Source organism: Struthio camelus, chromosome 1 (assembly GCF_040807025.1).
Source record: "Struthio camelus isolate bStrCam1 chromosome 1, bStrCam1.hap1, whole genome shotgun sequence".
Classification (NCBI taxonomy): Eukaryota; Metazoa; Chordata; class Aves; order Struthioniformes; family Struthionidae; genus Struthio; species Struthio camelus.
This window is the reverse complement of record NC_090942.1, coordinates 13934635-13961335: the sequence shown is the minus strand read 5'-3', so window position 1 is coordinate 13961335 and position 26701 is coordinate 13934635. Positions and strand designations below refer to the sequence as shown.

Genomic DNA, 26701 nt, shown 5'->3' with positions numbered 1-26701 from the left:
GCCAAGCCCATTTTCTTCCCTGCTTCGAGCGCAGGAGAAGGAGCCTGGCCACCCAGCACAGCAGTGTCGCGCAGCTGTGGCAGATTTTGCATGTTCACTCACTTCACCTAGAGATAGGTACAAGGTGGTGCTGGGCACACACGCAGTGGGGCCATGGATGCCTGGTTTTGGGAGCAAGAATTCTGGTTAGTGTTGACGCTCCGAACCATTCCAGGGCCTCAGATTAGATGCTCGGAACTGCTTTTTGGACTGAGAGAGCCTGAAGAGACTAACTAATGGCTTCCGAGTTCCATATTGTGCAGAGTGAATGCTTCTACACAATTTTATTTGAACTCCACAAAGAATAGCCTCGAGTGCTGTTCTCAGGCTGGAAAAAATCATCAAAAATGTAAATATGGCTTAGAAAAGCAGTTTGAATTATTTATGAACTAAAAGCAATGAAGAACGCCTTAATTCTAATCATCAGATTATGATGTGACTACACTCCGAAGTGGAGTTACGGTTGTTTAAGTACCTTAAGGACACACAGCTATTTTGCTACATTGTATTTCTACTATATCTAACCGGAACTATGAATATTCTGGGCTTAAAAAGCTTTCCTTGTAGTTAATTGTCATATTTTAATTCTTTATTCGACACTTCAATTGCTGGTACATACTCTTAGTGCCAACTGTATCTTATCTATTTAGACATCAGTGACATCACTGGCATTCCTTCTTCCAAGAAATCAAGATAGGATAGTGAAAAAAAGGTGATAATTTGCAAAACCCATCTATCAATATTAGTCTCCTTTTCTCAAAAATAAATACATTTGGCTGTCAAAAATTAAGGTCAGCCTTGTAAGTCAGTTTAAGTATTGATACATCTGAAATCACCTGAACTAAAGCCAGTGAAGTTAGTGGAAAAGCAGAAAGTAATAGAGCCTACTGCTGATCTGCTTTTCATTGTATCTGGAAAGGTTGGAAGTTGTTTAATGTATGGAATGTTTGCAAAGCAGGGACCTGTCTTAAAATCTAGCTGGACTTAGAAAACTTGCTATTATCTCCACAAAGCAACCTGTTGAGGTAATTGCCAGAGTCACCAAGAAAGGCTGGCAGCATCCTGCAGAGCTGCACTTCCACCTCACTGGTGGTGCTTTGCTCGTGCATCTGAGAAATGATTTGAGGATAAATGTACAGATAAACAACATGCGCAGTCTAGCCAGTTGCAGTTTGCACCCTTCGTAGTTCTCGGATGAGTAAGAAGTTAAATCATCAACAGTGCATTTTAAACCCATAAACCCACAGAGATGGGATCCGTGCGACATCATGTCTGCCAAGCCATAGAGAGAAGAGGGACGTATCTGCAAAGATCTTTTCAATGCTTCCATGTTAGATGCACAAGTCAGTAATGCTGCAGCTTCTCCAGCACACCTAAATAGGCTCTTTGGGCATACCCTGTAGTTCTCATTTGTAAACAACCAGTGTGAGGACATATGTTTCAGTGGACGGAAAACACTATAAAAGTGGTTCTACTTCTATCAGCTTTTTCAGCTTCTTCTGCAGCCCTGCTGTAGTGATTGCTCTTGATCAGTGCTTCAGCAACGGTCGTCCAAACCAGGGGAAGCTTTTGGAAACAGCGTTGTTCCTGGAAAGGCAGTTTTGACAGAGACCAGCCCTTTAACGTGAAGTGACATTAATTCACTTTTAAGACCTGGATGCACATAATTTTGAATAAATGTGTGACGACTTTGGAGAGCGAAATGAGAGCCAACCCTATGATTTAAGGGGAGAAGTGCAAGGCTGGAAGTCTTTGTCTTCTTGAGCGGAGGCCATAAAGGAAATTTTCAAAACACAGCCAAAGGCTGAGGAAAACAACCAAGTCGTTGAGAATTACCTAAGAAACTAAACCTGTGAAAGAGTTTAGTCCGTGGAGGAAACAGGGAAAGAGTTGTTCCCTCGCAGGTACTTTTTAAATATCCCTCCTGTAATACAAAGTCATGAAAGCATGTGTAATAATGATGAACCAAACTAGCAAGATGATTGCACGCAAGAGCTGGGCCTGCTACTGTACTAAATTGGACTTAGTAGACTGCAAAGCTTGAATTATATGTGTCATAAATGTGGGGTAAACAGGTTATCTTACTCTTAAAGAGCTGCTGGGACTGGACTAGATAGAAATATGAACATTGCTGAAGCAGAGAAGCACAGGTATTACTGTCGGCCCTGCAAGAGGAAAGCTGCAAATGTTAGCACAAATGTGCACGTATAAAGCATGTACCATTTTTCCTTAAAACGGGATATCTTTGAAATGTAATTAACAGGTAGATACATTAGGGTCCGTAAGTAACACATGATGGTGCATCTTCTATTTTATTTCCCCAACAGTGAAGGCAATGTCTTAGTAACTCAACTGGCTTATTGGTCTCAGATTGTCCCAGAGGCTAGATTCATATTTAAACTGTTGTTATCCCACAAGCATATAGTTAAAGCTATTAGGAGTTACATTTTACAGTGGACATTTTAAGCGATACAGTCAGATCTTTGGTTAGGCTTCCAACTTTCCCAGCTCTTGCAGACTACAGGATAAATGCAGCTGGAATGCGAGGCAGGTAGATATTAAAATCTTGGAAATAAATATAAAAGCTGGGAAAAAAATCAGTGCAACATAAAAATAAGTGTACATGATTACTGTAGCATCTTTAAACTTCCCTTTTTAATTTAAACAGTTCCAGAATTAAAGTCACTTAGGGCTTATTTCCAGGACAGGCTGACTGGAAAATGTTTCAATTTCAATAAACCAGTGTTTGGTTTAGTCTAAAACTGGTAAGACGTGAAAAACTTCAACAAAAATCTCATTTAAATATAGTTATGTCCAATTTTGGTAATATAACATGTATAAACAAGATGTCCATCAATTTAGCTGGCAATTTTGAAAGGTTTCCACTAAATACCCCGCAATCCTCTGAAGCATTTGGAAACCACATATACTATGTAGTTATTTTATCTGCTATTTAAAGAATAAATGTAGCTTGCTTCTACTGTTATTTTATTCTAGTATTTTTATTGCTGCTCCGCTGTGGTTGGTGCAGTAAAGCCTCTGCTCAGAGCTCAATCGAAGTATTTTATCCTATTGGCCAGTCTTTGTGCTTTTGCCGTGCACTGGGGATTTACTGGTGTGAAATAAGAACATAACTTGGTTTTGATATGGACCAGAACGTAATGCAATGTTTGTTACATTTACATTGTATTTACATATTTCAAATTATACTTACGGGGAAACTATAGGTGCACATTTGAAAATCAGCCACTGGCTATCCAGAGACTAGCTAGAAAGGTGATTTTACTGGTGGGAATAAAATCAGCAAATGTAAGGGGAACATTAGTGAAGTTGATCTGCTGTGTTTTTTTTTTTTTTTTCTTTCCTTTCATATGCTAGAATGACTGAAAATTTTCAAACATAGCATTTCAACTTTGAGTTGCTAAATTTACAATACTAGATGGCCAAGACTGTATTCAACTCAGAGCCTAGATTTTTACAGGCAAATGGAATTTGTACCACCAAAAATACATGTGAAAACTTAAGTTACAAATTTGCCAAAAGTGAAGAAAGCAAGAGACAGGTTTCTACACATCAAAGGAGTAACACCTGCAAAGGATTTGGTTCAGAGTCTGGGTTCTGGCTAACCAAAAGGATTTGCCCTCTCTGAAGGGGTGATGCAGACAAAATGACTGCAGTAGGGCAGCACTTTTCAAGTTCTGTTCATTTTAACTACTTTCTTTACCAGAGCCGCAGGCAGTCGGCCATAAAATGGGGAAAACAGAAATGCGTTGATCTAATGTTTATACAGTAAAAAAAAAAACAAGCAAAAAACCCTTCAGCCATTCTATCCCACTTTGTCAACTCTTCTAAAGCCTTCCAAAGACAGGATAATACGAAATGTGTTTAATTTACAATAAAACGTTCCCAGAGAAAATTCTGAGGGCATAAGCCACATTTCTGAAAATTGCAATGACTCAAATGACCTCTTGTTCTGACAACTGCAATTTTAAGCCTCTGCTTCTCAGATCTGTAATCAAGATAGGGAAAAAGAAACAGTGATGTGGGTGACACAGACACGACTGGCTTGCATCAGAACATGGAATTTGCTTTCTTGGCTGACCTAATGTAATACACAATTTTGGGATAAAAAGTAGTAAGAAAAGTGTAAGTACATTTCCTTTCTCTTAAATGTATTCAACTGTATTGCTTTTACTACACCAGCCTAGTAGTCTTGTGATCAAATCCCTTATGGCATCACAGTGCTGAGAAGCTGCATGGGATTTCAAGAGGTGGAATGGTCCAGTCCCCTACGCTGAGGCCTGAGCCATCTTCGGTAAAAGTGTGTCTAACTGTTCTTAAAACCTCCACGTTCCTAAACCTTTCTTTGTCCACAGCTTCCCCAGCTAACCTATTCCAGTGTTTAACCACCTTTTAAGTTGGAAAGCATTTTCCTAATGCCTACGCTAATCCTCCCTTGCTGTAAATCAAGCCAGTTATTTCTCAGTTTTCCTTCCCTGGCCATGAATGAGAATTAATCACCCGCTCTTCCTTTAAGGAGAGGTTGTTTCATAAAATTATTTAAAATCATTTACATTTATTTTTACATTTTACATTTACATTTACATTTTTACATTTTACATTTACATTTTTACATATTTACATTTATTTTTATATGATAAAATGCAATAATTCTAGTAGGATGAGGATACACTATATTGGACCTAGTTAGCAGTCTGTAGGCTCAATGTCCTTTCTCTGTGACAGTCTGCAAATGTTGTTTTGAAATAACAGAAACCGTCCCTTTTACTACACCAACGTGTGCCTCTATCTACAGGCACTGGCGTAGCAATAAACACATTCTGCAAGGTCTTGCCCTGCTCTGAATTTGCACACTTGTAGGGCATGCATAGTAAGGACCCTGGATGTCAGCAAATATCCGTGGTCGGTGAATTTGACTCAAATTTAAATATTGTCCCGCAAATTTAAATATTATTCCTTTACGCAGGATTCACCTCAAAATGCGATAGAGCAGTCGAGCTTGCATTGCTTAAGACTGGAATCCTGTAAGACCATATGAGGGGCTTTGTAGATCAGGGAAAAATCCAGTTCAGTTTTTTATCCCCTTTTAAATATTTGTAAGCACTAAAGCCAAATTACATTGTCATGTAAATCCAGAGGAACCGAGTTCTGCTGAGTTAATCCTGAGTAAAACTGCTGCCCATAAAAACCCGTTTGACCTCAATGTGTATGACAGAATTAATCAATTTAAAATGTTTACAGTATTTCAGAAATAAGAAAAGCTGTGTAAGTGGTAAATATTGATTCTTTTTTAACCGATACGTCCCTGCACAGCCTGGACTTCGTTTGTTAAGAGTTCTTTATTGGATCAAGAACTGGCAAAAAGCGTTTGCCTCACTGAGACCAAGATTTCCTCTCATTGTAAATTGCCAACAGTAGGTCTGAACAATGGTTTTAATCATGCTGCTCTTAATCCAGGCTGTATAGTCCGAACTTAGTGCAGGCATCCAGGATAGGAAAAGCTGGAGAACAGCTCAGCAGAAATAAGACTAACTCTGAGAAATAACAAGCACATTTCAGCAGGTCCCTTTGATTCGGCTTTGCCGGCTTTGACTCAGGATTATCGGACGCACAGACTGTGCAATGGATTTGCAGCATTTAAAGGGACATTTATGGCCCTCACCTGACAAATCCAGAACTTCAGTGTTCATTAAAAATGAGGAATTTTTTTACTCCATACTTACGGAAAATCCCCACTGTGAACCATTTATTCTCAACAGTAAAACAAATGCAGCAACTATCTTACTCAATTTGCAAAAAGACCAAGAGACTCCAAAGTGTGAATATTCCTGTCTGTCTTTAGGTCTCATGGCAATGACAACGACACCTTTATAACACTTCTGTATCAATACCATTTAACAGTTGAAATGACAGCCAGATTGTACCCTTGGTCTTCCTACAAATCATCCTCTGGCATTAATGGAGACGTGGATAGAGCAGGTATAAAGTGCAGAATTGAAAACTCAGGGTTCCCTTGGTCTTTCTGCAGCTCCAAAGATCCCCGCTGAGATGCAGCGTAGTATTTCCAGCTGTGAACTAGTGATGTTACCTTTCCTGAAGGGATATCACTCCGGCAACACAGTTTTATTCATTAGTTAACAAGTTTGATACAAACCTAAGTATTCTGTTTAAAATTCAGTGGAATTTTCCCAGAAAGTTCAAAGTAAGTACACGTTTCCGTGTGGGTCAGAAGAACAGAAACAAAGCAAAAATGAAAATAACACCACGTCTTGCATTTGATAATGCAAAAATGAATGTGCCTAGTAATGGGAAAATTAGGCACTCAGTTTCCCAGTATAACTTCTCAGTGCTGATATTCCTGCAAACTACTGCTTATAGTGCTAATGTGTCTTTTGCCGTGACTTGTAAGACATGTTTCAATGTTTTATGATACTTTTGAACATGCAATAGCAATTCATTGCCTGCATAAGATTACGTTTTCAAATGCAGTCCTTTTAATTTATGTACTGCTGTTCTTGCAACTTGAAGTGCATATAAAAATCAGTATGAAATTTTGCATTGTAAATTGGCCTTTAATGTGCAAATTATAGCACATACATGAAAGTTCTGAGTCAAAATATCAGGAAAATAGACATGTAAAATCCATTTTTAGAAAAAATGAACTGATAAGAAGTTATGTGGAATATGCAAAAATATGTAAGGAAAGGAGGAAGGGCTGATAAAATGGCATCCCTGACATTTTTGTCACTGCTCATTTACATCTTTCTGCAAGTGAAATCTATCACAAGTCTGATAAGATGCCAGATCCGCCTTTTTTTCCCCTTACTTTTAAGCAGCATTTTTAATAGTTTAAGCTAGAAATTTACTACTAGTGAAGAACTGGTCTTCTGCAGTCCTAGCTTGAAGCTATTCATTTCAAGGAAGGTTTTCCAGAGAAAAGACTTTGGAATTTTGCTCTGCCAGAACATGGCATAGAGTCCATGCAAAAACTCTTACTGATTGAAATGGGCTTTGCTTTTCAAAATAAGGTAGAAGCGAGGTGGTATAGCTTTCTTCTGTGCTCACTGCAGTCAGTAGGAAATCTTCTACTGATATTAACAGAACAGGATCAACCTCATAGGGAACATTATAACAAGCAATAAGCATTCTTTGCAGCGGAGTCTTAATTGCAAACATTTTTTTGGATCAAATATATAGACACCAAATAATTTAAATGCATTAGATCTCTTTGGAATTGAGAAAAAGACTCATGTGGGCTTCGCACTAGTTTCAAAGGGCATTCAAGCCCCTCTCTACAGTTAAACTTTTATTTGGAGCTCTGAAAATGCATTTTTTTAAATTAGAGTTCTATTGACTTACTGTGCATGCAATGCAAAAAAATTTTAATAACATAATTACTCCTGTCTGAATGATAATCATATATTAATCTCCTTACTTGCTTTTGTAGTTGATAGAGGCTAAGGAGATGAAGCCTTCCAGGTGCTGTTATAAAACATAGAAAGGCCATATAAGTAGATTGTTAGAACTGTACAGACTGTACAGAATAATAGAATAATTAAACACCTGGCTAAGACTAGTATATTGGAGGAGAATCAACACAACTTTTGTAGGTGAAGTGATATCTCACAAGTTTGTTAGAGATGGTTGGAAGTCCAGTGGGCAAGGGTCATCCAGGATTTGTAGTACGCTTACATTTTCAAAAAGATTTTCAAAAGCTGCAATCTCTTACCAAAGTCGTTGAAAGAAATGGACGTATCAGAACAGCAGAGAAAGTTCTGTTCAGAGTTCTTGCCTTCACAGTGGAGGACGTTAGGAGCAGTCTCCTGAAAGTATCTGTACTGAGACATATCAATAAACTATTTATAAACAATCTCGGAAAGACAGAGAAGATCCAGGTGATCCAAGTTTGAGAAAGGTGCGGAATTAGTTTAAGCGATCAAGTCTAAAGATGATAGCAGAAAACTGCAGATGCTGAGCAGCTAGCATAGCTTTCATAGTAAGAAAGACAAAGTAGATGAGGACTCATCAGCTCACAAAAGAAAATTTAAGGACAGATTTGAGAGAGATCTCTAAACTCATGAATGGCAAGGTGACTTCATCATTTTCCATGATACAAGGAATTAGGAGGAATCAAATGAAGTCCTGTCAGGCAACATGTTTAAAATGGACAAAAGAATGTAATTTTTCACTGAACATATACCTACAGCATGGAACTCAATACCGTGGGCGGTTTTGGACATGACAAATACAGTTTCAAGAACAGGAGCTGACACGGAGATTGTTTGATAACTATTGTATGGGATGGTCACTGTACAGACTCTGGTCCAGGATCTCCCTCAGCTGCTCTTCTGCCCATGACTGGGGAGGACCACAGATGTCCACCATAGATGTGTCATCTCTTATATTCTTTCCCTCAGCATCCACTGTTGGCCACTCTTAGAAATAGGCTACAGGGGTCCATGAACCCAAATGGACCCTGATCTGACCCACTGGGGCAGTTCCTATTAAAAAATGTGAAATTTTCTTTAGTGAAATTTTAAAAAGAAACATGATTTTTATAGTTAAATTTAATATGTATTACTAGAATCACTCTTTGAACCCTGAGTGCACCAAGTACCAGTACAAAAAATAAAAGGTATAAAACTAGATAAATTGTTAGTGTTAGCATTTTTTAGTGAAGATTGACCATTAACTGATCATTATGTTGAGAGACCATTAGCTGTAGCACGGCCTTCCTCTTGAATTTGAGGAGAGAAGGAAACAGGGAAGGATTTTCATGTATTTTGCTAGTAGTTATATGCAGATTAATGTACATCAGGCACATTCAACAGACTTATGCTTTCTATATTTAAACTGAAATCCTAATAAATCCTTAGAATTTGATCCTGTTTCCTCTCATATTATTGAAAAAATTCCTTTTCTGTTGAGATGTTTCTCTCGGTAGCAAAATTGACCTGAAAGTATTCTCTCTACCTGTATCACAAACAGTTGCTTAAAAATGTATCAGGTAAGAAGTACCGACTTTTCAAAGCTAGGGTCGTGCTTTTCTCTTATTCAACTATAGCAGATCTGTAAGAAGGGTAGATCAGCTCTTAATGCGTAGAAATCTACATTCAGTAGCCACCTATCCAAATCCATTATGAACGATAAACTCAAAAGGAGACAAGAAAAAATAGCTGAAAATATATTACCTTAAACCTTTCTGAAAGGTAGTTTCTGTGAAGAAGAATAGAGGTCACTGGTAGGTCAGAATGAGGTTTGCCTTGGAGATCTATATGACGAGCACTGTATGCAAAATGACAACACTGAAAGGACTGAAAGGATAAAACACTCAGGATTTACAAGCCATGGTGCACCCCCACTAAATTATAAAGTAGTAACGCTATTCAAAAGTAATTGCCTTACATTAAGAAACACCATGTTTCTCATGCTGAGGCTGAAAGCGTTTTAAAAATGTTGAAGCTTCACATGTATTTTTTGCAAAGATGGAGTATGATTTTTACAAAGTTGATTTTGTTTCTGCCTTTGCAAATTATTGCTGGTGGTGGAATAAAAATGCATATCAGAATCCCCTAATGTTAATGCCCTTAAGCCTATTCAATCTTTATTTTCTTGTGGCCATATCACAAACAACAGATTCAGAATTTAGCAGCTATTGAAATACTGTAAATGAACAAGTGCCAAAATTGGTGCTGACTAGATTCCTGCAGAGCTATCGGTAACCCCCCGTTCCCCTTTTCTTGGTAGTGGGCCTGAATGAGCGCTAATGCTGGCTACCTCCATTCCCCTCCAGAAAGCATATGGGGCAAGAAGTCTAAGCAGGACTGCTTATCTCCTCTCACAGAAATACTGACTGCTATGAAAGGCCACAGACATCTGTTCCCACATTGCCATAGCAGGCTGTTGGCTGCATAGGAGCCTGTCTCAGAAACGGGATTGCACTTGCTGCTGAGGATGCCAGTAATCAACATGGTATTGTCATTTGGGGCATTTTTAGGCTTCAAATATGACTCCTTGTAAAATATGAACTGGGCCATTCATTATTGATGCACTACCTTTGCTTAAGGCTTTAAAAGTTGAAATGAAAGGCATCTGTAATAAATGTGTACACCCAGGTACAATGCTTCCTTCTAGAGAAGCCAAACACTTGGGATCAGTGGAGGCTCTAGTTTCTCGGCAATTGACTGCATATACTGAGCTAACTGCTAAAAGCAGTGTATGCTGGAAAGCCTGATAATGCCTAGATCTGTACAAAAGAGGAGAAAACACTACCGGTTTATAAAGAGCTTCATAAGCAGTGCTTGAAGCAGCCTTGTGGTGGGAATGGAGCAGACTGAGGACCCTGTGATGCTGATGTAGCAGAATTCTGCTCACGCAGAAGAAGATTTGTTTTCCATTGTCACTAGATGTCAGAAAGTTTATCCATGGTCATTCAGTAACTTTCCATGCTTTCTTGAGAGATTCGTGGAAATCATAAAGCCCATAAAAGACCTTTGAAGAAGTGAGACATAAGGATAGGGACCGCCAGAATAACAGTCTGGACAAGCTCTGGATAAGTGAAGTAAATTACAAACTCCTAGAAAATATTCTTGAGAAAGCTCTTATTCTCTGCTGCCAGGTTTTCAGTGTGAAATCTTAAAAGATGGAAAGATATAACTTGTAATATAATGTAAGCCTGGAAGAGAATTTTCAGGATCAGGCCTCACTTACTCTATTTCAGAGTATGAGAAGATGTGAAAGAGGGAAAAACAAGGAGGAACAAGAGCAAAATGTGCTTACTATAACCTAGAAATGATCTGTGAGAAATAGATACAAACAATGCAATGTTTTTTAAAGAAACAAAAAATCCTTGATGTCTGGTAGAAAACTGGCAGACTACATCAGTTCTTAGAGGCGGCAGAAATAAGTAGCAGAATTCACTAATCCTAAAAGAAACAAAAGCAGCTCATCTAAAGAAAACGCACAGACTCTGTAAAAATCCCACAGCTCTCATGCTGGCATTGTGCTGACCAAAACACAGGCGAGTGAAATAATACAATTCCAATACAAGGTAGAAAACCCCTCACAATTATTTTTCTCACTATGCAGAGAATATTAAGAACACTTAGAATTGCAAAAAGCCCATGATAATTCTTAATGCAGCTAGCAGAGCATTTGGCAATGGAGTTACCTGAACGCAGAGGTGACCAGGACCCGCTGATAGTTGACTGTTACGCTTATCTTTAATAAAGAAATCAGCTAAGTAATTTGTTAGTCAGCAAGGAAATGAATCACAACAAGACAGCAATGGCATCTACAATAAACTTATTTCAGATAGCAGGACGCAGTAAATATCTCAGGAATTTCAAATGTTTGAAAGGTATGGGCTTTCGTAGACATACTTACAGCCTGTATTATTCAGAGGTCACTGGACTTTGAAAACTGTGTTGAAATAACAAAGCAAACACTAACCAAGGCAAATGAAGATGATTAAGACCCTACCTTGGTTTACCTCGTTACAGAGCCACACCCCTACGATCAAGGGCCTCATTCATATGTATACTACAGACAAGAAAGATTAGTTTGGCACAAATGCGGACATTTGAGGGTGTTCTTGTTAACTCAGCCACCTGTCATTATGAAAGTGCAACTTGTGATGACAAAATGACAAGGGAAAAGGAGACTAACTGTCTCACAAACCTTTAGAGCCTATTGCCAAGCAGAGAGAAGAAGCAACTCATTTGCAAACAATGACAACAAAACCACTAAATGATATAAAACCTGTCTTTCCAGTCAGAGATGCCACATTCCCTCCAGATAAAAAGAGAATATTCCAAGTAGGACTACCGTCTCTCTATTTGCTCCTGAATATGTCTTCTTTCCCACTTAGAAATCTTGTCTGGCACAATATATAGGAATTGCATATTTATCTAAGATTTCGAGGTTTGCAGCAGCCCATTCCTGTTGAATCTGATGGTTTTGCAGTGACTGTGAGCATATACAGTTGTGATCGTAGCCTTGACACAAACTTGGAAATCCTGGACTTTCACAGCTCAATGAATATTGTGGCTCCAGTAGGTCTGATGTTTTTCCAAAAAGTGTGGCTGTGCGTGCAGAGCATGGTTACAGCATACAGGAGCAAAAGGGGTGACACTCGCCGGAAATTTCAGGCTCATTCTGCAGGTCCAACACAGCGCACTTTCACTGTGGACAGCTGGGAAACACTACCCTGATAGGACATAGCTCTAATCCAGACCTAAACAGCAGTACAAGTAGGATCAGCGGTTTGTCCAGCCCTGAACAGCAGCCACCACTGAGTGACCAGGGAAGGTTATAAGGAGCCTCTAGAGAGCCTTCCCAAAATATTTTCTGAGCATCTAGTAATCAGTCATTCCGGGGCTTCCTAAACCAGAGCCTATATTTTTGTACTAAGCAGCCCTCAGTGTCCTTTTCTTCCACGAGTTTATCAAATTCCTTTTTCAATCCAGGTACACTTTTAGCATCTGCAATGTCCTGTCACAATGAATGCTACAGGTTCATTATGCGATGAATGAAGACATATCTGCTTTTCCTTGTTTAGAGACGGGCATCTCTTGGTTTCATTTGATGTCTTCTGTGACAGAGATATTGGAAGAGATAGTATTGGAAGAAACAGTTATTTCCTGTTCACATTATCCAGACCACTCCTGATTTTATTGATCTCTACAATATCTCTTCTTCGCTCTTTTCATGACTGAAAGCCTTCATCTATTCAATTGTTCTTCATACTATCATCATTTGGTATCTTCAGCCATCCTTGCTGCCCTTATCTCTGTCTTTTACAGTACAACTATATCTCAGATGAGTGAAAAACTGCAAACTCTTGAAGATGTGGATTCCTCAAGTATTTATACAACAACAAAAGGACATTTTCTCTTTTGTTCTTGATTCCTTTTCTACTGATTTCCAGCACTATGTTTGCAGTCACTTTACCTTTATCTACAGTGATTTTTTGTTGCCTAGTCACTAAGGGGTAGGTGGTTCTTCTGTGAGTCTTTGCAATCAGCTGTCACCTATATTACTCTGATTAATTCAGTGACATCAGCAAACATTTTCACCCCTATCTTCTGAATATTTCTTCATGTCCAATTAGCTTCCTTAGGAGCCTCTAGGGATGCAACTTTCTGAATGCCTTTTGGAAATCCAGCCAGGTGGCATCAAACAGGTCAGTGTTGCCAACGTATTTTATTGATTCTGTCCGAGAACTTCAGTAGACCTGTGACGCACGACTTCCCTTTACAAAAGCCATGTTGGCTTTGTACCATATTTCCCCTGATGTCTAATAATTCTATTCTTGGTTATAGTTTCTTCCCATTTATCCAGTAGAGCTAGCCAAGGTTGTGAGTCTGAAGTTTCAACGGTCAGCCCTGGAGTCATGCTTAAAAAATGATGTCAGGATAGCAAGCGGTATGTTTAACAACGGCTTCTCTGAGCCTCTTTTTATGGAATATGCATTAAATTCATGTGCAGTTAGGCAGCTGGTGCTCTGCCCTTTCAGCGTGTGCGCAGGAAGTGGCTCCAAGATGCTGCTACCGGCCATGGCAGGGCCTGAGCAGCGCTGCTGGGAGCAGTGGGCTTGAGAAGCCTCTTCAGAAATTCCTGCCAAGCGTACAGTCTCCTGTGCTGATCGCCATTTCTGTGAGCAGGCTAAAAGACGACCATTCACATTTCACTTAGAATGAACCAAAGCTAAAAAAGAGCTGAAGCAGCAGCTAGACTTGAGCTTAACCATAGATGAGGCTGTTTAGGATCTTTGAATTTGGCTGAGCATTAGAAGACTATTTATTTTGTTCCACTGTTTTACAGCACTGTCATCCATTGACTTCACTGGATTTGTATAGCTGAAATGAAGGACAATACTAAAAGCAGGTTAAAAGCAGGAGGCAATGCACCTAGCTTCTTTAGCACTCTGTTTCAGTAGCCGTGTGCGTACCTAAAAGTAGTCACTTTTTTGAGATTTTTGTATTTAGTATTCAAAGCATTCAGCTACGATATTGCCTATTCATTGCTTCTACCAGAGAGATTCTGGAAAAAAGTAATTGGTTTATTATGTCATAGGCTCTTGGGTTTGTGTTTGTTTGGGAGAAAAATAATATACTCCAAAGAGATTCTAATGGATTCTGCAAATACTTCCAATAAGACAGCCTGTGGGTACAGATAAGAGATTTGAACTGCTTTTCAACTACCTTACTCTGAGAGACTTTCTGGCCACTTAGTGGATATATATCCCTCCAAAGTGCTGCCATCATAATCATTTGTATAAATATCAACAGTCCAAGCAGTGTGTCTATCACAGGGCGTGTGCTGTAGCATCAGAAAACATTAATGGAATATATTTGCCTCTTCTTTTTTACATAGTATTTGTGGATATTGCTGTCATAAAGCGGAAGTACTCAGGTGTCTTCTCCCTCATGCACACTGCAATGTTTTCAAATGGCTTTGTTGTTTCTTTGACGTATGACAAGATGCTTTCTGCGATGAAAGGCACTTCTTTCTGTGGTGCTCTGCCCACATGCTATGCTGTCTTTTTCTTTCTGGGTATTAATAATTTCCATCCAGTTACATTCTTTCACACATAGGGCTTTGAAAGAGCTTAGTATTCGCTCTAGTTCTCTATGAGGATTTATACCTTGCTTATTTAGTGTGTGAAATCATATTAATAGAGGACAGAAATCCATTCGTAATTTGTAAACACAAAGTCCCAGGGCGGTATAGCCATCCAGATGGCAACTAGTTGGAATTTTGCATTTTGATTGAGGTGGTTAATATTGATATGAAAACAACAACAAAAAAATCATGTAGGCAGAAAAATCCCCACTGACTATGCGTCTGGCGATGCAGCAGGTACGTCATTTATTCCACTAAATACAGAGAACGTGCTGCATATAGAAAACAACCAAGTGTAATGGTTTCTGACTCAGATCAAGTAGATTTTCTTTTGTGCTGGACGGAAATTAAAATGTCTTCCCTACTAGCAGACTGTATAAATTGGTACAATAACCAGTAAGGAAAAGCAGGGAATTATGGTTTCAAAGTTAAATTATTTAACAAGAACATATATATACACATACACACAATCAGTTTTGAACACTGCAGTGAAGTTACGTTAATGCTGAAGTCTTAATAACACTTTCAAGACTGCATGTTCAAAAATGGTAGCCAAAAAAATGCATGTGCAAAAGAGTTTAATGACTGATTTGCTTGTGTAATTCCTACATTTTCATACATAAGAGCTAAATAAAAGGAGGAAAAAAGATTATTTTAAAAGAACCTCAGGTTATTTTTCTTCAATGAGTGAGGCTGATATTTAACAGCTGCCCTCATTCTTTGTGCAAATTTCCTTTCATCACGACTGAATCATTTTTTTCTTCCTCTTTCTATTTTAGTTGATAAATTTATACATTTCAGTATCCCTTTTAGTTTGCTAAGAAACTAAGAAGCCCAAAGTCTCTGTGCTCAGAAAATGGAACGAAATTTAGCTGTTGAACATTGCATAGGTTATGCAAATATTTTTGATTCTCCGGAATCTTTTTTTTCCATCAAATGTAATAGAAAAAGGTGAGTACAGATGCCAGCAAACAGGAATCAGCTTTTAAAAAATATTCCATCGTAATTATCCCTTTAGAGAAGCCAAAATTTTATGTCAAAAATGTTTTCAAAGGTCACAAAAATCTGTGCTGAGCTTCAACGCCAATATTTTTCTTTAAAAACAAAAAACAAAGAAGAGGAGGTAAATCTAACCTTAATAAACTGTTTTACTGAGATACTAGTTACGGTAAGGAGATGGGGATTACTGCAAGAATGGTAAGGTGAAAACAAAACTGTCTAAATGGAAAAAAAACAAGAGGGTCTTACAAGATGATCTTCTGGGGTGCTGCTTCCAAGTGGGATTTCTCAAAAATCGGTCTTGGGCACAGTATCATTTAGTAGCTTTATCTGTTACCTTCATTAATACTCATGTTATGAAGGCAGAGCAGGATTCATTTTCCATGCATTAGCTGTCTAGAAAGGCTCTAGACAGCTAAATCTTCCTGTTAGCTCATCAGGTTGTAGCCACAGGACAAACAACCCAGTCCAGTACTGTGCCTGTACGGGCCTTTGTCACACGGTCTGCGTTTACATGTTGTAATCATCTTGCCAGCTTCTAGGTGGTGTAAAAATCCTGAGCCGTCTAGGCTTGCACATGACAAAGACCGTGCACCACCTCTATTATATTGCGACTCCTCTTCCTCATGGCAGCTGTCTATGTTCTGCCCACGGCATTGGGAAGTCCTTAGTAGTCTCTAGTGAGCCAGGCCCACAACCAGTCCCTCAAGGCAGCTTCACAGCCATGACCCCTGAACCTAGATTTTTGGCTTTTGGCCTAGCTGTTGCTTAGTGTTCTTCATTCCACAGCCTCCAGGGTTTTAAGAAAGTTTTCAGGGAGAAAATGCAGGGCAACTTATTTATTCATGTATCCAGCTTTCCCAGCAGACCTGAGGTACCAAGAAATCCATTGAATTCCACCTGAATGGCACTGAATCATATAGACCATTTTCTGAAGAGCTAACCTTGCTTGAATGCTGGGTCGGTGGACTTTCTTCGTTGCTAGGTCCTATATCGATGTTTCAAAGTCCCTGGCAATGCCACTGCCTTGATTAGCTGTTGAAGGAATATGCCATGAATATCTACAGCTTAGTGATATCTGCACTGTTATTCCTATTGCAATATATGGTGTATGGTAGGAATGGTGATGGCTACCCAGTAGGATAACTCCCTTTCCTCCTGTGGCCTTTCCTTCCTGCTCTTCTCAGGTGTCAAGAGTAGGTGTTACAGGTGCCATGCTAGTTTGCTCTTACTTGCTCATAAGCAGCCAGACTTCAACCAAAAGCTTCCTCCTCTGCTTTCTGCTTTTCCCTGGAAATTGCACCTACTCATTTTGTCTTTTCCCTTCATCCCTGACCTTAGTGCTGTTTTTCAATAAAATATGATGTGGAACTTTACCCAGTTCTAATCATCCTTATTCAAGAAAGATTGGTTCAACTGAAAAAATTAATTCAATTCTCCGGATGCGGAGAAGGTCTGTTAGGAATGATTAGGAACTCATGGTATAAGAGGAGCACAAAATTGTAGCTTTTCTAATATAGTAAAACAAAGACTAAGATGAATAGGAGGAAGAGTTACTTGGCACAGGAAAAAATACCCTTGAAAAACAGTGGTTGGAAATAAGGAAAGCCTCCTAACATTATAGCAGTGAGGTTTTGGAACAGTCCTACAGTGGGACCAGTGGAGGCAAACATTATGATTTATTCTGAGATGACACTTGACAGTGTTATTAATAGGATTATCCACTATGTTTGCACATGGTGGGAGGAGCTTGGGCTTGGCCACCTTTGCTATTCTTTTCCAGCTCTTATCCTGTGTTCCTCTACTCCACGATGTGAGGCACAGTTGTGCCTAACTTCAGTCTCATTGATTCCGGCTATCCATGAAGCTGTTATACCTTTTTTTGCTGTGTCACTAATAGCTCACCATGCTTCAAGCCTGTAGTATGGCACCTGGCACATCTGATAGAAACAGCAAAGTAACAAAAGCTAAATGACTTGCCAACGTTTTTTCTCTGTTTTCATTAGGAACATTATATGCATGGCAATGCAATGTTTAGAACAGCGCTGCAAACAGATTTCTGCAGAAGGGAAACTTCACTAATGGTTTGTCTGTCATGCAGATTTCTGCTGTCACCTGAATACCTTCTGAAGAATTGTTCCTTTCCTGAAAGGCTTTTCTTCTGACAGAAGCATGGTCAAAAATAGGAGACTTCATAAGGAACACCTGACTCTGGGGATCTCCTGGCTGAAGTGCACCCAACAGTCTTGCGGGCAACAGCATTACGTAATTCCTTACCGAAAAAAACCCAGCTATTGCTTGTCCCTCCCGCAGAGATTGTTTTAGAACCCCTTATTCTTCTCAGAATGAGGCACCTAATCATTTCCAGATTTCACAGTCAATATATTTACTTATCCCTGTGACAAGGTTGTCTTTTAGCTTAAGTAGAACTTCTTATTTTTTTAATCCCTTGATACATCTATAGAGCGGTCGTGCCTTTTCTTAGCCTTCATCGCCAAGTCCTCTTAGCTTTCTCTGGGAGGAGACAGCTCCATTCTCCTTAACCAGCGTAGCCCGGCTGGATGTGACTGAAATCTCCTTAGAGAAATACTGATATATCAGCACTCAGACTCTTTTAATTTGAATTTTTCTCTCCATCAGCTCTCGAAAAGTTTAAGCCTGAAAATGAGCTTACAGAGAGAACTGGCTTGCTTACCTCTAGTCAACCTGTTTATTTTTAGCCGAGTATAACTGAATATGGAATCAGTCCAGTTTACATCCTGGTTCTATTTCCTGTTTACAGGAACCAGGCTGGTGTCAGCACCGTATTTCTGGACCGCTCTGGAAGCCTGTGCGCAGCCTTCCTTCCACTTCTGAAGAGAGCGGCGTTACACAATACAGCCTTTGTTGTGCTCTCAGATAAAGAAATATGAATATCATTGAGCACAGTAGAGGATGTTTTTATGCCACTTTGTCAGACGGGCACAAAGTGTTATATGTTAGATATAATGTAAAATCTCTCATTGAAATCTGTGGGAAAACTCGCTCTGGAGAGTAGAGTCCGAACTGTAGCTGTATTTGCAGTTATTATTAAAAAAGACCCGATCGCTTAGAGGATGCCTCTCTACGATACAATTTCCATCGAGTTTGGGGGGGCTTAAATTTTTTGTTTTGTTTTGTTTTGTTTTCCTGTCTGGTTTTATTTCCAAACTAAGGGGCTCACTATGTCCCTTAAGAGACTACTAAATTATATATGTATATATAAAATAATTGAGAATCTGGACTGCTCGTTACGAGTGGCAATGCTCACAACAACAGGCATTTCAGATGAGGGACTCGTAGGCAGCTCCGTTTCAGCAGCGTATCTGTATCTAATGCATTAGCAGCAGCAGTCTCAGTCCTTGTTATTGTTATTTTAGTAGGATTTTCTGAATAAAATAGAATATTATGCATGTCCAGAAAATGTTGATGCCAGTTAAAAGAACAGCCTCGAATCATTTTGGCCCAGATTTTATCTAAAAAATTTGTGGTAAAGGCAGGTTTTACTAAAGTGGAAATATTTTCGTTCATATCCATTAATGTAAAAATAGAGGCAAACATAACCCTGAGGTTTATTTAAGAATAATACAAGTATTGCTGCACTAATGGATAAGAACCGTAACCTAAAACTGATAAAAAACACATTTATGCTTTTGCTGTTGAGGTTGATATACAAACAGTAAATGATATAAATGATGCAAAGCACATTTAGTTTTTATAAATCTTTCAGTGTTATCGATGTAAGATTTTAGAGCTAAGATTTTGGGGTTCTTTTTAAAGGAGCACCGCAAACCAAATTTTTTTAAATAACCAGTTTCAAAATCCAGTTTTGAAAGACTGCCTTTAATTCAAAAATCCGGATTCTTTCCTGCTATCTTTTATACACGCTGACATTTTTTTCACGCAATTTCTGATAGTCGTAGGCAAAGGCTTGAGAGCACCTCACCTGCCCTGCGTGCAGGCTTACCTTCTGCTGCGCGCGTTTCCATTGCAGACGTGCTGCTGCAGCCGTGCCGGGGGAATACCCTTCACAAAAGCTTTGTTAAAAGCAGGCAAATGAGGATCCCTCCGAGCAGTCCACAAAGGTTCTGCCGCTGCCCTTTGCTCGCAGCAAAATAGGCTTCTGCCAAGTGTCCAGTGCAGTCCAAGAGTAGCAGGATTTCCATTCTAGAAATCGCAGATCCAATTTTAATCAATTCAAAACACAGAGTGAGACAGAAAATAGCACCTGATTTCCTCTCTTCCGTGCAGCAGTTGGGGTCAGATGTCCCACTGATATCAGTGTTCCTCTGTTAGAGTGAAACATGTGAAAACAACCATCAGGCCTATCTGTGCGTTACAATGAAACTTTTAAAAAGTAGCTAGTAGCTATCAAAAGGCCACAGCATGATCTATTTGGGGCCCACGTGCTATTTATGTCAATATTGTTAAAATCTGGCAGAAGATATTCATTGCATTCTGAAAAAAATTTTTTTTTTACATCCACAAAAATTAATCAAAGTATCTCAGTCAACAGAATATATCTTTAATTAAAAGAAATCTCTTAAAAGTTACACAGAAAAATTCTAGCTCTGGGCGATATTTCACAGCTATTTTTATTTTTAGAACTGGTCCTGGTGAATGATCATGTTGGTGGTTATCACGCGTGTGCTTATTTTAGTTTCAGTTGCATGCTAGTAACATCTAAAAACCATATTAGCTTGCTAAAGCTGAAGCTTGTTAAAGTAGATTCAGCAGCAGGAACAAAGTTTCTTTTCTGCACAGAAAGTGTTTGCGTGTTTGTGTGTGTGTGTGTGTGTGTGTGTGTGTGTGTGTGTGTGCGCGCGTGTGTGTGTTTGCGTGTGTTTGCGTGTGTGTGTGTGCGCGCACATGTGCGGCGTTTCAGAGTGTGCGTGTGCGTGTGCGTGTGCGCGCGCGCACATGTGCGGCATTTCAGTGAGGAATCCAAATGATGACTGACCTTTTTCTCATGAAACTCAACAAATATAATCTAAAATATTTATTAACTAACTGTAGAGGAAGTATCACATTTTAGTAATGCTATGCAGTGAATTCCAGAAGATCCAAAGACGAGATGATAAGTAAATAAATAAAAAAACTGAGAAGAAAGCCATACATTAAATTGTAATAAAAGTCTTTTCAGTGGTGGTTATAGAGGAGGAGTCTATCTTTGCCTAACTAAAAGTAGAAGCAAATGTCAAGAAATTCAAGGGCCACATGGCACTTAATTAGTATGAATGGAACATATACAGACACTGATCAGGACTTTATGACTCATTTAAAATTAAATTAGTTTTGGATTTAAATCAGGGATTCAATTTATTCATTGCATTCAAAGGATACAATGTATCTTATTGAAATTAAAGTCTATAAGCTTCGCCTGCAAAATGAGTATTTTGAGAATTCAGGGGGAATCCTGTGTGTTAGTTTGTTACTTATAATCTAAGTGCTCACATTGTAACCTTGTGATCTGACACACAACCTGATGTGATTATTTTTATTGCGTTCAGAAACAAAAGTGACTAAATAGAAATATATTTTAAGCATCATAGTATACGAAAGTGCTTGATGCATTCCTGAATGTTTCCTTTAACTATTTTCAAGTAGTATGAAACATTTTGACATTTGTGGAGAGACACATTGTATTTCAGTTTGTCACATCAAAGGCAAATGTTTCATTTGGACTTAGTTTAACACTGCGCTGTTGAACAGAGCCAGAGTGAAAAACTGCAAACTCTTGAAGATGTGGATTCCTCAAGTATTTATACAACAACAAAAGGACATTTTCTCTTTTGTTCTTGATTCCTTTTCTACTGATTTCCAGCACTATGTTTGCAGTCACTTTACCTGGCGATTATACTCCATGTGCCAGTTCTTGCATGTGCCGGGTCCTTATCCCAAATTGTACTGTCTTCAATGGTAAAGATATTTCTACATCTGTAAATATAACAGTGTATTGGTTTTGTCAGAAAGCAGGAAAACTGGCAAAATTGTTTCATGTGAAAAATTTAACTTTTGCAGAAATAGCATTTCCCATTGGAAACCCACATTTTTAGACAATTTCCAACCAACTCTAAATACATTGCAAAAGCATATTTTAAACCTTATGAAAGCATATAATTTTTATCCTAAATAATCTTGATTATAAAAATACTTTTCAGACACTCTGTATAGATAAAATTTGTTGGGATTTCACGTCCAGGACATATTCATCATAATTGAATTATAATTACAGTAATATTAATAATTACACACCACTGTTACTAATATACTGTTACTCCAAACAGCTAGCTAAAATATGAGCATTTGTAAGTTATTGTGAAAGGGAGGAGAAATAAGTGATGAGGTCAACTATTACTGTAATGTAATCGTGCCAGTTTAAAAGGAACATACCAAGCCTTGCTCTGCAGAGGAAAGGAGGAATCAAACAAGGTGATGCCCTTACTCAGAGCTGTAAGGCTCTTTCAGCCTCCCCCGCAGCTCAAAAGCTCTCTTTGATTTCTTTAGGGAACAGAGTTTTGGTAGGATCTGTGCTATTTTTTGAGCATGAGTCCAAGCCCATACCAGAGCCCAAACTGATATTGCAGACAGTTCTGCGGTGAGACTATGCCCCACCACAGTCTTCAGGCAAACTCTGAAGCTTGGCAAGCTGGGAAGTTTGGGATCCTGCTACTTCTTCCTACACCCATCCATTGGCTGGGCACAAGAATGCTGTCTGTGCCACGAAACACATTTACTAGTTAATGACACATGCTTACCTTGTAGGGACAGAAGAAGCTATCTCTGAACAAAAAAATGGCTGCCCTCTGTCCTTGCAAGCAGCTGGAGTTGTGTGGGGGAAGGCAAAATGAGATTAATAGCAAAAAAGCTGCAGGTGAGCTACCTGAGTCTCTCCAAGGACCATACTTGTATGGATTGTTAAGATACAACCACCATGTACTTCTACAGATTTTGGTTGCAGCTTCCTGTTCTATCTGCAGGGTGAGTAATTCACCCTGTGTCTTGCTCTCTTTTTCCGCCTCTCTCCTACTTTTACACATATATAGACTCATGCACACATGCTAGATTGGTCAGACGTCTGGGTTTAGCTCAGACAGTTTGAGTTTCAGATCAAAAGTCTGGGTTCAAGCACTGTTTCTGCTGCTGAAAGTTTAGGTTTCTGTGTTCACGCCAGAGAGATGAGACAGCCCAGCGCAACCGGGTAAAACTAGTGCTGTTGGGTTTGTGCTCAGGAATATCTGGCAACTCTAACACGTACACATGCCTATGCAAACAATGCTAAGTAAAGTTCTCCACCCAGGTATTTCAAATTTCTTTGTTTTGTATATGCCTTTGTTTTGGCTGGTGACACAGGCCTGGTTTGGGGGGCTTTTTTTTTTTTTTTTATTTTTTTTGAGATTGTATATTCTTCTTATTAGGTAACTCAAATGAAAGGTCATTGTTACATTTGCACTGTAATAAACTGTTTTAAACTCGCAACAACAGATTATGAACCAGTCCAGATCAATATCGTGTGTATTTTTGATGTAAGGCAACGACGACATAAGAACCAATGCAAGAAACTATGACCTTTCCTCCTCTGCTGATCACAGAACGGTTTAGGTTGGAAGGGACCTCTGGAGATCATCTAGTCCAACCTCCGTGCTCAAGCAGGGACCTCTAGAGCATATTGCCCAGGATCACATCCAGATGGGTTTTGAATATCTCCAGGGAAGGAGACTCCACTACCTCTCTGGGCAACCTGTTCCAATGCTCTGTCACCCTCAAGTCCTCTGTAACTCTTATCATGTGAATGAGTGAGTGGAGTGAGGAAGACCATACCACATTCAAGACTTTTCATCCATGCTTAGTCCCAACGATCATTTTTTTACAGTTTCATGCCTTCTGGCCCGTTGAACAGGTTTGCCAGGCAACTACCGAGCAAATTAAGCAACTTTCCTGAAGCAAAAAGAAATTAAAGTGGTATGAAAAGATCATATGAAGAATCATCACATTATTGTCCCTATTATTACTTACATATTGCTGTTTTTGTTGTATCCTTACTGGTCTTTCCAAGTCATATCTATCCTTCCGGGTGATCACTATTGTGCCCTTTCTATCTATGGCTATGTCCTTTTTTTTTTTTTTCTTTTTTTTTCCTGTTTCCCCTTAATGCTGCTTTAAGGTAGGAGAAAAAGAGGAGAAGAAGAGGAGAAGGAAAAGAGAGATTAAAGAAAAGCAGGCATCTTTGTGGCTCTTCAGGGCTGATTATCTCACAGAGACTGAAGGAAAGGACATGAAAGGGCAACCAGGCTCTCCCAGCTGACGTGATTGTGTTGGATATTCACGCTACTTTTGTGCAGTGGCGTTGAGGCTTCAATGCACAAGGGAGCTCCTCAAGACTCAGTACCTCAGCACAACACTGACTCCCTTTCCCAGTTCCTTGATGTGTCCTTCTGTCCCTCATGCATTAGCCTCCAAGACCACTAACTGCTAAAAAAAAGCCCTTTGCAAGAGGCTGAAGTCTCTAGTAAATCATGCAAGAACACAAACCCTCCCAATTTTCCAGCCTGGCCCTCTGCCACAGATGATTGCTTCTGCAGCAGAAAGAAATGTGTGTCCATGCACCAGCAGCTGCATAGTTCATAGTCCTTTGCCTTGGCTCAAAACTTCCCTTCGCTAGGAATATACGTTAAGTTGATGGACAGTGATTTGGGCTGAGGGTGGAAAACACGCCATTTTGCTGACTCTGTTATCAAGGTGGTAATCCTTAGCAGTCATCAAAGATGGCAATATCTTAGATCTCAATAGGAAGGCCAAGTTTTATGTAGGTTTGTTTCAGTAGCAAAGCCAGCTTAACGGTATCATCTCAGAGGAGGAAAAAAAACCCATACCTTTTCTATTGGGTTGTATTTCAGCTGAATCAGCTCCTTGACCTGGCTCGGTGTATGGTCCCACAAACTGTTTTGCTTGCTCAGCTGTGAGGGCAACATCCTACTGTGGGTGAGAATTAGTAGTAGAGAATGAGTGATTTGGTAGAAATGCCTTTATGGGGTTATGCTGCTCACATAGAGCTTCTTTATTAGCCTGTGTTACAAAATTTTATTGTACTAACTACATCAATAAAGACTGTGCAGCTCTTTACCAATAAAATGATGCTTAAAAACATTACTAAGTATATTTATTATGCTATAAGGCTATATATACACACATAGAATTATTTTGTTTTCCTGAAGCAGAAGCTATAAATGTAATCAGGGAACTAAACCTGTGGACAATATCTTAATGAGTTTAATCATTTTATCTTATCAAAAAAAGAATACAGGTGGATTTGCACGTACAGTGGGTGAAAATTCCTGCTTTTTTTGAACACCTTAACTTTGAAACCTTTGTTGAAAAGCATTAGGTATTTTTAGCTAAGATTGGACTGCTTCACTCTGACATTTACATTTTTCCCTTCTGAGTTTATTAAGCCCGATATAAAAGCAGAACTAACATTGTAGACATGATGTTATTAATCATAATAACACATCACAATAAATTAACTTCTTAATGTAAAAGAAGGGCCAAAATAACACTCCTTCATCTTACTGGCTCTAAACGTCTTGACATTACCAACTTTAAGAAAGCAAAACATATTTTCAAGTAAAAAGGATCGACGCCCCTGAAGACATTTCCCTCGCAACAACATAGCATTTTTTGGAGGAAAGAAAAAAAAAACCCCTCCTCCTGTCAGAGCTTTTTAAACCAGATCTAGACTCCCCGCAATACTCTGAATGCGACGACAAAGGTCCCCACTGAAGAAGGAACGGTCCGGACCCCCAGCGCCTTAGAAACACCCACGGGGCAGCGCTGCCGCCAGCCGCCTCTCGTCGGATGAGCGCAAACACAGAAAAGGGGGAAAACAGCCGCCGGCGCGGGGCCGCGGCCCGCTGCCCCCGCCATCTTCCCGCCGCCCCGGTTTACCACAGCGGCGCGGCCCGCTCGGCCTCCGGGGCGGGCGGCGGCAGCAGCCCTGCACCCCGCCTCGGCCTCCTTCCGCGGCTTGAGCCTTGCCTCCCCCCACCCGCGGAGGGGCCACTTCCCGCCGGGCTTTTCAGCGGGGACCCTCAGCGAGACGGTAACACGGACAAACCCGCGCCGCAGCCCCGCCTCCGCCGCTGGGCTGCCCCGGCGGGCGCCGCCGCCCCGGCGCGACTACAGGTCCCGGCATGCCGCGCGCGGCGCCGGCCGCAGCCCCACAGCCTGGGAGCTGTAGGCGCCCGGCAGCCCCGCTATTGTACTCGGGCCAAGAGAAGCCGCGCTCAGGCCTCCCCTCCCCCGCTTTCCCAGTGGTGCTCCCCCTCGGGGCTGGGCTGAGGCGGTGATTAGCGTGCGCCGCCACCAATGAGACGGGGGCTGAGGCGTGAGGGGCCAATGGGCGGGGAGCAGGGGCGGGCCGACCCCCTCCCTCTCCGGCTGGGCGGGAGTAGGAAACGCCAGCGGGGCTGGTGGCGCGCCTGCGCGGGGGGAGGGAGAAGAGGAGGTGGGGATTTCGTCGTGTGGTTGTGTCGGTGGCGGCTCCCGGGGCGGGCCGGGCCGGGCCGGGCCGGGCGGAGGGAGGGAGGGAGGGGAGAAGAAGAGGAGGAGGAGAGAATGGAGCAGGCGGCCGCGCGGCCGTGAGCGGGGTGGGGAGCCGTGCGCGCGGCCGCGGGGCAGGCAGGCCGGGGCGGCGGCGGCGTCGGTGACGGGCTCGCGCGGCGGCGGCTTGAGGCGCGGAGCGGAGCGGGCGGGGCGGGAGCTGCCGCTCGGCCGGGCGGCAGGATGAGCCAGGAGGAGATCCTGAGGAAATTCATCCGGCGCGTCCAGGCCATGAAGGACACGGACCACAATGGGGAGGACAACTTCGCCAGCGACTTCATGGTGAGGGGCGGCGGCGGCGGCGGGGCGCGGGCCGGGCTCTCGCCTCCCCTCAGGGCTGGGGAGGGTCCCGCCGGCCGGGCCGGGGGGTGGGAGGGCGAGGTGCCGACCCCCCTGGGCT

The 26701-nt window shown here is 40.8% G+C and overlaps 1 protein-coding gene and 1 long non-coding RNA gene across 8 annotated transcripts in view; one reads left to right on the top strand and one right to left on the bottom strand.

The window, feature by feature from the left end:
- Window positions 1–4608: 4608 nt before the first annotated feature.
- LOC104140591 (uncharacterized) lies at window positions 4609–25907 on the bottom strand. Of its 6 annotated transcripts, none has more exons than XR_011137643.1 (7): window positions 25648–25809; window positions 24576–24678; window positions 23524–23640; window positions 22461–22524; window positions 21550–21639; window positions 19670–19991; window positions 4609–9345 (listed from the first exon to the last, which is right to left on the bottom strand). It is a non-coding gene; the product is annotated as an uncharacterized lncRNA (long non-coding RNA). The 6 variants fall into 6 exon arrangements; XR_011137624.1 differs by lacking the exon at window positions 22461–22524 and having other exon boundaries at window positions 4609–7898; window positions 9252–9345; XR_011137626.1 differs by lacking the exon at window positions 22461–22524 and having other exon boundaries at window positions 4609–7893; window positions 9252–9345.
- Window positions 25908–26372: 465 nt separating this feature from the next.
- Window positions 26373–26701, top strand: part of PTPN12 (protein tyrosine phosphatase non-receptor type 12) — an 86547-nt gene continuing 86218 nt past the window's right edge. The window contains exon 1 of one of the 2 annotated variants that reach the window (XM_068926126.1): window positions 26373–26583. In XM_068926126.1, the coding sequence (XP_068782227.1) occupies window positions 26485–26583 (99 nt within the window). In that variant the 5' untranslated portion in view covers window positions 26373–26484. The remainder of the gene's footprint in view (window positions 26584–26701) is intronic. The other variant, XM_068926204.1, reaches the window with a different exon arrangement.